This window comes from Oenanthe melanoleuca, chromosome 4 (assembly GCF_029582105.1).
Source record: "Oenanthe melanoleuca isolate GR-GAL-2019-014 chromosome 4, OMel1.0, whole genome shotgun sequence".
NCBI classification, from domain to species: domain Eukaryota; kingdom Metazoa; phylum Chordata; class Aves; order Passeriformes; family Muscicapidae; genus Oenanthe; species Oenanthe melanoleuca.
Window position 1 is genome coordinate 52,104,829 of NC_079337.1, and position 10,246 is coordinate 52,115,074.

A 10,246-nucleotide genomic window follows, 5' to 3' on the forward strand; every position below is an offset into this window, starting at 1 on the left:
AATCCTAGGTACAAAATTACCACATTATACAAATGCATAGTAAGGGCTGCAGTAGTTCACTTAACTATTTTGGGGTTGGAGGCTTTTTCTGGTACCAGTAATGACCTATAATGAAGGAATAGTCACTTAATTCAATCAGGTTTTATTCTGGATGTTAGCACTTACATTTTTAGAAAATGGAACAAAAGGCTGACAATAAAAAATAAATTAGCAAATATGTAGCAGTAATAAAAGTCATGTCTTTTTTTTCTTATTCTTCACTTTCCTCTTGGAGAATATGGCATGTTTCATAGCTAATCTTTTACAGATGCCCATCTTTACTCTCTTTCGAGTTTTCTGCCCTTTCTTTTTGTTAAGTCTGTAAAGCACAAAAAGGAACATAGAGATTAGAATAAAATGAAAAACATACTATTCTGTACAAATACATTTGCTGGTATTTTAAATAAGTATATGAATTTTGTGGCAGTATGTGAAGTACTGTCACAAAAAGTTCAAGGAACATTCCATCTCAAAATGTTATGATATTTCAACTTCACAAAATTGTTCACTTTACTGCCATTATACATTAATTTTATTTATTTATTCAGCATTTAATTTTACACAGATATTGAAAACAAGAAACTCACCGAGTAAAAAAAACACACATAAAGTTTCACGTTGAATATATAATACATGAGTATATAACAGAAAGTATTCAAAGAAAGTATGTGAAGTTTAACACCATTAGGAAGCATCTTGCAATTAGTACAGGACCTAAATACAACCAGCAAGGGGATTGTTTTCTGTCCCTGACAAAAGATGTCATAACGCAAAACACTGATTAATTATAACAAAACATACAAAAATTTTATAAGAAAAAGAAATCTAAGTTATCTTCTGCAATGAATCAGCAAAAGAACCAACTGATGGCCTGAAAGTACTAAAACTATTCTGGTACTTCTGACAGAACAGTATCTTCCTTGACAGATGAGGTTTCATAAAATTCTTATAGCATCCTTTTCTATTTTTTTAGCAAAGGAAAAAGAAACATTAAGAGATGGTATTTTCATGAGAGAGATATAAAATGAAACATTGGTACCTTTCCTATTACTCCCTAAGCAAAATCCAGTTTAGTATCAGCAGGACATGAAGCAACACACCTCTACCCATCTGCCATCCAGTAGGCACCTGGTGAGTCTCTGGATTATGATACAAGAAGGTAACTGAGTCTCACTATATAACATAGGTACAGCTTTTTGGAGGGAAAATTTGCCTTCCACTGCTACAGTCATTCAAGTCCAGAATCACAGAAAAACCCATCACTCTGGAGAGGAATTTATATATAAAGTGCAGTCAGTTATTCTGAACTGGAAAGACTGAGCCACCTGCTGGATCATCTCTCAGCAAATCTCCTTTCCTCTTTTCAGTTGGTTCCATCTGAAGACAACCACACACCATTTACTTGGCTGATACATACACATATGTGTACAGTGTTGTTCTATATGTAACAAAAGGACAATCATGGAAGAATAAAAGTATTCAATGTGATCCTCACTAATGGTGGAGATTTAGATCATATAACCAAAAGCACCTGAAACACCAGAAAGAAAAAAAGCAAAAGAGACGGGAAGCAATAAAACCATTATAATGACTCTTTTCCCTTTCATAAGGAATTCAAAGGATATAAAAGTATTCCATTACTTCAGTTTTCAATCATTTTGACAGAGCACCATGAACCAGTCACCAAATTTGCAATCCACATATATCAATTTTGAAAGAGAACCCACAGATAGGGAATTGGGACCTGCCTTTTATCATACCTTCCCTTCAGTAAATACTCCCCAGCAATGCAGCAAGCGGGCAACAGTAAAGCTGACATCAGCACCTAAAGCCAAAACTCATCTCGTTCTGAACTGATTCCATGACATAAGCTCTCATCTCACCTGAATGCTGTGTTTTACTGTATTAATGCAATATCACACTTACTGACAAGCTGTTCTGGTGTGGGAGAGACTGGGACAGGCACTGCGCTTGTGACCTGCCTTGCCACAGACAAAACAGCCAACATCACTCTTCTCACAGTTGTGCTTCTCCAGAGTGCAGCAGTTGCAATTGCTACAGTGAAACCAAGCTGCAAAATATATAACATGATTCATGATCTCAGAAAAGTTTAAAATGAGCATTCTGAAACTAAGCTTTAAATACAGGCCACATTACCAGGTTTTTAATTCTGGATTAGCTTTACAGAGATGGATGTAGTCACTTTCTGATCCCTTATCACATTACTAGACATACTGTGCAATTATGTGTGAATTATTTTGCCATTAGAACTTTCGTGCTGTGCGTCATCTTTGAAAGAAAAACAGTGCAGATGTTACAATGCACTTACAGAGTTTGATTTTTGTAACAGCAACAAAATAACTGCTTCAGCTATTTATACAGAAGTATAAATAAGAACTAAATTTGCACATGAAACCATTTCTTCATGATGTCTCAAACATTTTAGTAATTGCCTACTTGTTTATGAAATTCAAAGTATACAAAATTAGGAAACGCTTGTATGACAAATGGAAATATTTCTGTTTTGCCATGGTAAGTACAAATGGAAGTTACTGTGCCTTGTGACAAGAATTTATTACATTTCTACACAGTGCAAGTACACCTAAACTAAAGAATAGCAACTTGTATGGAATAGAGACTTTTTGTTTATTCTATGTCTTCTGAATTACCACATTTTACTTCTTTCACAGAATACTCTGTCACCTGGCTTGGAATCTCAGTTTCTTTGAACTAAGAGCACTTTTATTCAAAAATTTTTCTGTACTTACAGGGTTTAACACATTTTTTGCAAAGAGCACAATGTTTCCATCGTCTGCCATCCTACAAAAGGCAAATAAATGATTTTGTTTATTGAACCCCCACACTGATTCTATCTTAAAACAGAACTACTCGTGTAGGGTCCCCACTGTTTACAGTAACAACTCCTCTGTAGGAAGGAGTGCAACTCAGAAATGGTCCTGAGAATCTGTCCTGAGAATCTGTGAAAACCACAGATGAAATTTTGAAATTAGCAAGTCCTACAACTTCAAAGCATAAGAAAAAATACATGTGTCAGCAGACCACAGCTGGGCAAGTTCTGGTCTAAGTGGCAAGTAGCACTGTTCTCTTTCCAACACAAAGGAATTAGGGAAAGAGAAATTAAATCCCAGTGGGTTATGGAAGATGTACTGTAAAGGTAATAATAAGTCTATGAAACTGAATTGCTATGGGTTTTCTATGGAACTCAGTATCAGAACAGGTTTTTAGCAAAGCAAATATTAGAGAGATTGTTATCTGACTACTGCTAAAACTTCCATTCAGAAAGAAGTGAAAATACTTACTTTTGATGTACATGAATTGCATATCTCACAGTGCTGGTTACCAGAACTAACATATCGTTGACATACAGTGCAAAATCTGGGGAAAAAGATGTACTGGTCCACTATTTGCACACAAAACAATTAATTTTATACAACCTTAACAACCAATATAAGGACTGCAAAACCACTTTGTTGAATTAAAAAATATATCTTTGCTGCATAAATGACCACTTAGGCCATTTACATACAATACACCCACATAGTAAAATTCAGGTCAAATTATCAACAGTATCAGTAGTAAATTAAACCAAATTCCTCTCTCTTCGATGCTTCTCTCTCAAGTTAATTTTTTATTACTGTATTAACAGCTGATTATCAGACATAGCTGTAAATCTCTCGTGTAGATATAGACATTCATTCCTACAGACAAAATAAGGAATCACATCATTCTACACTGGAAAATTTAAATGTCTTTTCAGACATTTCAACTCTCCTAAACACTGTTTATATAATATGCAACTTTAGAATGAGACAGAAAAATGTGCTCTTAAGCCTGGCATCCAAGTTAGACCAGACACTACTGAACAGCACCATCTCAAACTCCTTTGGAGACTTTATGCCCTAATTAAGAACCAAGACACTTTTAAAAGTCACCTGAGCATTAACACATCTTACCTATATCCCTCTTCTTCAGGAAGCACAACCATACTTGGGGTAAGGTTCGTGAAAATACGAACGGGAGACTGTCTACGACCTGTCTTGCCATGTTTATACAGTGCATGATTATCATAGTCTACCTAGAAAAATAAAACCATAAAAAAGAGTCTTAAACTGAATGCTAAGCACAGGCAGAGCTATTTTGTATTTATTATCTTTATAGGTACCTTATGAAATGTTTGTGTTTGTATAAAAGACTGTAACCTCAAATCAGATTACAAATCCTACATCAAGTTTTTTGTCTTATTTACTTGCAAATTTGTGCAAACAGTATTAAGCTAGACTCACAATACTTCAATAATCATATTGTACTTATTCCTTTTTGTTCATTTGCATGGAATATGTAAGATAACATTGCAGTTGTTTACAAGAGCAACCTGCTAAACAAAATGGATCTATGTAGTTTGGTTTGTCAGTACAAGAGATGACATCTTAAGCCATCTCAGAATAATTACAAAGCTGCAAATCAAATTAGCCTGCTTTTTCCAGCACTGCCTTCAGAGACGTGTCGCAAAAACTCCTAGCTCTGAACACTGGCAGGAATGCAGAGGCTAGCCTAGTATGACTTTTCCATTTTCTTCAACAAATTTTCATTCTACAAGACACAAATACATTCTTCAGAACATCAATGTCAAAATTCACGCAGAGTTGTTACATGAAAAAATAAACCTTGAGCATCGCGAATACCCACAACTGAGCTCTCAAAAGACAATGAAGTACATGTGCTTAAACTATGCACAGAATGGATACAATATTGAAGAAGCTGATGCCAGAATATTGCTCTAGCACTGATAATTCACTTATCAAGTAACTCCAAACATTTCCATCATTGTAATGGTACTCTGATCCCAGCAATTTTGGAGATGAAAGACGTTCATTTTTTTATATACGGTTTTTTTTCCTAAGGCTGGGCACTACCCACTGACATTTCAACATCTGTGAAAAATGAAATACTCTTCATCAAGTTACTTCTCACCTCTCCAACAAGCACCTCTCAGAATTAGTGCAAATTGTGTTATACTGAAAGCCTTGCAGAAGAAACAAGTTCATGGATAAATGACAGATGAGTTCAAGATACATAACAGGAACATGATCAAGTTATCACAGATACAACTATTAGAAATACAAAATCTAGGCTTCATATGAGCAAGGCCCAGCTACAGAGAAGCACTACCATCACACCTGCTTTCATACATATTCCTCTTCCCATTGTACACAACTGGTATTTAGCAGATTCACTGGCTTCAGCCATACCTGGTAATCCATCATACTGAAGCTTGGGAAAAAGTCAAGAATGCGAGACTCAAAGAAGTATGGAAATATCCAGAACATGGGCATCTCTTTTTTGTCATGACCTAGTAATGGAAAGACTTTGGTGTACATAGGAGAAAAACACAGTACATGCAGCATGAGAAATCTACAGTGAACATTAACATGGATGGGTACATCAAGTGGGGCAGAACTAGTTCTCTTAGGCGACAAAGTTTTGGCATATTTTACATGTGGAGATGTAAGTGTCATTAACTAAATTCTTGACATCCACTTAGGTTGCTAAGAAACTACTGGTTTAATAGCTTATTTTCCTCTACCTTTAAAGTCCATTTTAATTGCAAAGCAGATTTGAAAAGAAATAGGAAAAGTTTTTAAGACAGACTTTGAGAATTGGGCATTACTGAACTGAAAATATCAAGAGAGTAAATTAGATATATGGTAGTTCATCTTTAGAAGTTATAACATGAGTGTGCTCACATTCACCTGAGTAACAAGAATCACACGTATAATTTTTTCTTAAAGTGATGTTACAAAACAAGCCACCCATCTGGCTGTAATACTCACCTTCTTTTTCTGTCTCACTCCACATTGCCATCAGTCTTTTAAAACTAGAAGCCAGTGCTTCCACTAAACCTCCAAATGGGGGATCAGTTACCATAATGACTCTTTCACCATTCTCTTCATACAAGAATTTCCTGCAAGTTTCATGTGCAGCCTGTAAGAAACAGAGGTTAATTTCCAGAAATAATGACTCAAGAACTGTAAAAATATATTGTCTCTGGCAATAAACTGCTCACTGTAGAAGTTTCAGCTTTGAAGATGGAACTTTTTTCCCCTCTCGCAGAGGTGAATTTCCTCTTGAGTAGCATTAAAAAACCCACAAAAAACGTACCTAGATTTGAAGGACTGAAAACAAGTGCCCTGTTTAAGTAACATATAAAAACATTACTGAAAATCAAAGAATGAGACTGCCTCCTTTTCAGTAGTTCTCTTCCACTCAATTCAAAGTTGACTATTAAATTTATGTTAACTAATGTTGTTTACACACTTTAATTGCTGCTTTTATTAAAATGTTCTTAATTAATTCATGTTTTCCCATGATGATTTCTACAAGACTAGTCATGAGTTTCTTACAAAATTTTGCATCAACAACATGCACTTTCTTACCAAATCACTTAATAAATACTTGGCCTTACCTCTCCACCAAAGAAATGATGATTGAACATGTTGTAGTGGCAGAATTCATCCTCTGTGTAAAATTGTGAATACCTGTAAAATAAGTTTAGATAGTAGTAGAAAAATATAAATAACTTTTTGTCTCTCCTAAGGGGCAATAGGCCTCAAGAAAAACATCATCTTTGGGTTCTGATTACTGACAACACATACCAATACTGAGAAGTTATTAAGTATACTGACTTTTGTCATCAACTGGATGTCATTTGTGTATGTGTACAGGAACAGAGATGCAGAGACAAGAAAGGGAAAACAACCACCAATTTATCTCTTAAAGCACATCTTTGTATATATTCATCAGATACATAAACATTTGTTAAAACCTACCTGAAATCAATATCTAGCAGAAGGCTTCTAACACTGAATTCTTCTTCTTGTGTTGCTTTTGACTGGATCATTTCATGAAGCCTGAAGTATAATTGGAACAAAGAAATTTAATACATAATCACCAACTACAGAAATGATCTTGCAAGACAAGAATGCCTGGTACTTCACTAAACATAAACCAAACAGATAGAGAAAATGGAATAGTCTAAACTTGGGTGATCCCATCTGGCCTACTCAAAGTTAGAAAAATAGCTTAGTCTTACAAGATGAGAAGTCAATAGAGGCTACTGGATCACCTCACACAAAAAAAAAAGCTAAGGTAAGAAACTCAATGTCACTTCCATAAGTACCAAAGAGATCTGAAGTGTGTATGTATTTTATCTACACTGCTGCCACAGTGTTCTCAAACATCTAGTTCAAACCTAGACCCCACTAGATGCTTGGATAATCCCAACCAATAAAAACATAGTGAACCTCTTATTATGGGAGGATCATTGACTGTGTAATCATTAGTAAGCTGTACAGTTTTGAGAGAGAAATATTATTTCAAAATGTATCAATTCTCATTGATGTACCTGGGTGTCCCAACAGAGAGCACTCGTCTGAATCCTAAATCTATAAGGAGATTCAGTAGGAACTTGCAACTTCTGTCTGCAAATAAATACTGTGCATTTGTTTTTTTATTCTCCAGTGGATATAGAAGTTGACTTGGACTTTTCAGCTGGTCAGTTGTGATATTACACAGGAACTGGTGATCTGCGTGTTTTTCCCATTCTGCTGGCAATAGCAATTGCTGGCATTCCTGGCAAAACCTCCTCTTTGATAACGGCAGCAGAACAAAATTCTTGTACCTTTAAATACAAAAGGCAATAGGAAACAAAGTATGAAAAAAGCTTCTATCAAAGATGGAAAGGGGAGCTACGGAGGGGTTTTTATATTTTAAGAATTCAGACATTTTAACAGACAATGCAGTTTACACTGCTCTCATAAATCTCCATGAGAACGAAGTATTATTTATAAAAAAATAAATATTCAAAGGAAACTTTGAAATGCATAAAATATAGTCACATACATACCGGGAATCTCCATAAAATAACTGGATTATAGACTGAAGACTCCATCAACAATCAGCAAACTCTGGTATGCTCTTTTCATTTTTTAAAGAATCCTGAAATGTTCTCTACATTCAGAGTACTACTACATCTTTACTGAAGGAAACAATTCACAATTAACAATACCTGTCCACGTTCTGTCTGTGTGTAAAGGAAGGCTGATGATTTCTATTATATTCTTCACGTGCTGCAAGCCTAGTTTCTGACACCTGCAAAATTCGCATATATGAAAAGTTACAAAACTAACAGCAACTGCTGTGTGTTTTACATCAAATCTAAGCATGAAAAAAGGGTGCATCAAAGGTCTCATGCTTTAGCTACTTTGCAAGGGAAAATAATCACATTTGATGTTTCAGAAGAACAAGTACATTTACAGCAAAAGGACATGCTGCAAAACAACACAAACCTCTCATTGTGAATTTAAGCTGTGTATTTCATTCTTCTATCACATGTAATACTCAGAGAAAAATTCAAAAGGTGATTATGAGGAACACAGAAAGAGCCATCCCTTCTATTAATGTGTGTCAGCAGTTGTGTTCCCTCTGAAGAACTATGATCTGATCCTGAAAAACTGATGACAGTAGAAATGTTGGACAAGTCTTTCGTGTGAAATAATTTTAAAAGCATGACAGCTCCTTGTTATGATCTGCACCTGAGTCTTTAACATTTCAGTCTCTCACACTCTTCTGAGTCTTCTACTTTGCTCCCACAAAACATACTCACGGTTTCACAACAAAGTTTCAAGACACTTGTTCAAATTTGCTTAAAGGAGGAAACAATAAAATCCAATACAAAAAAGACATCATAATACAAGTGATATTCATAATTAATGACAAAGAGAAATTGTTGCAGACATTCTGAGACTACTGAGCATCATGCCAAGCCTCACCATCTCAGCATCTTGTATACCCCACTGTTGTTTGTATCCAATAGATTTTCTCTATCTTAATTAGGGAAAATAAGGGCAGCTTGGGATTAGAAGTACCCAGTTTTGTTCAGCATTGCATAGCATTGGCAAACTTCCCGTATGTTCTGGCAACATGCCAGGTTTGCTCAAAATGTACACAGCCTTTATTGAAAGGCTATACCTGAAATAGGCTCTCTTGACAGAAATAAGTGCTCAGCTTAGTATCAGCTATTACACAAAGCATAGAAAAGAGCATTTGCCAAGATTTCCACAATAAAATATACTTTTAAAATTCCTAAATAGTGGAAAAAATCAGCAGTGTTCCACAAAACCACAGAATGATTTGGGTTGGAAGGGACTTTAGGTTACCCAGTTCCAACCCTCCTGCCATGGGTAGGGGCACCTCCCACTAGATCAAATTGCTCAGAACACCATCCAGCTTGGCTTTGAACACTTCCAGGGACGGGGCATCCACAGCTTCTCTGGGAACTTCTCCAGTGCCTCACCACCCTCAGAGTAAAGAATTTCTTCCTAATATTTCATCTAAACCCATCCTCTTGATGTTTAAAGCCATCATCCCTTACCCTTCCATTACAGACCCTTGCAAAAAGTCCCTCTCCAGATTTCTTGGAGGCCCCCTTCAGGTATTGGGAGGCTGTTAAAAGGTCTCCCCGGAGCCCTATCCTCTCCACGCTGAATAACCCAAACTCTCCCAGCCTCTCCTCACAGCAGAGGTGCTCTGATCATCCTCGTAGCCCTGAGTCTTGAGCATAGCCTCAAGCAGTGCTCTCTTACCTTCTCATCTTCCCACTGAAAAAAATTACAATCCTTTCTATCCCTACAAGCCGAACAAGCATAGAATCTTCTTCCTTCCTCTTTTCCCTGGCTGGTCTTCACAAACAGAAGCGCAGGACCTAGGGACAAACGCGAGGATACGGTAACACAGGGAACACCCGCAGATGTGTTTCACTGCTTCCAGAACGAGGCCTTGGCAAAGGCGGCTGCAGAGCAGGGAGCGCAGCGGGAGCCGAGCACAGGGACGCTCGGGAGGTGCCCCGGGCCCGCTCACCGTGAGGGCAGCTGGGCGCGCCGGGCGCCGGCCCGAGCAGGGCGAGCGCTGCGGGCTGCGGCCGCTCCGGGCCCGCCGCCGCCATGACACCGCCTCCTTCCCGGCGGGCACCGCGCGCGCGCGGACGGCGCCCCCCAGCGGCACGGCGGCCCCGGGACAGCGCCGCTCGCTCCTCAATGCACCGCCCGGACACCAACAGCCGCGGCCAGGGGACAGAGGCGCGTCCCTCCCTTCTGAACCGCGCCGCACCGTGTCTCACAGCTCGGGCTGG

At 37.8% G+C, this 10,246-nt stretch overlaps 1 protein-coding gene across 2 annotated transcripts; it reads right to left on the bottom strand.

Annotated features, from left to right (window-relative positions):
• Window positions 1-121: 121 nt before the first annotated feature.
• Window positions 122-10,092, bottom strand: ZCCHC4 (zinc finger CCHC-type containing 4). Of its 2 annotated transcripts, none has more exons than XM_056489516.1 (13): window positions 9,976-10,092; window positions 9,702-9,820; window positions 8,126-8,208; window positions 7,463-7,738; window positions 6,888-6,968; window positions 6,524-6,596; window positions 5,892-6,042; window positions 5,310-5,410; window positions 4,014-4,135; window positions 3,360-3,435; window positions 2,808-2,859; window positions 1,966-2,110; window positions 122-358 (listed from the first exon to the last, which is right to left on the bottom strand). In XM_056489516.1, the coding sequence occupies exons 1-13, from the start codon at window positions 10,058-10,060 to the stop codon at window positions 235-237; spliced, it is 1,488 nt and encodes a 495-aa protein (XP_056345491.1). In that variant the 5' UTR covers window positions 10,061-10,092; the 3' UTR covers window positions 122-234. The 2 variants fall into 2 exon arrangements, with proteins under 2 accessions (XP_056345491.1, XP_056345489.1); XM_056489514.1 differs by having other exon boundaries at window positions 5,310-5,425; window positions 9,976-10,082.
• Window positions 10,093-10,246: the final 154 nt, after the last annotated feature.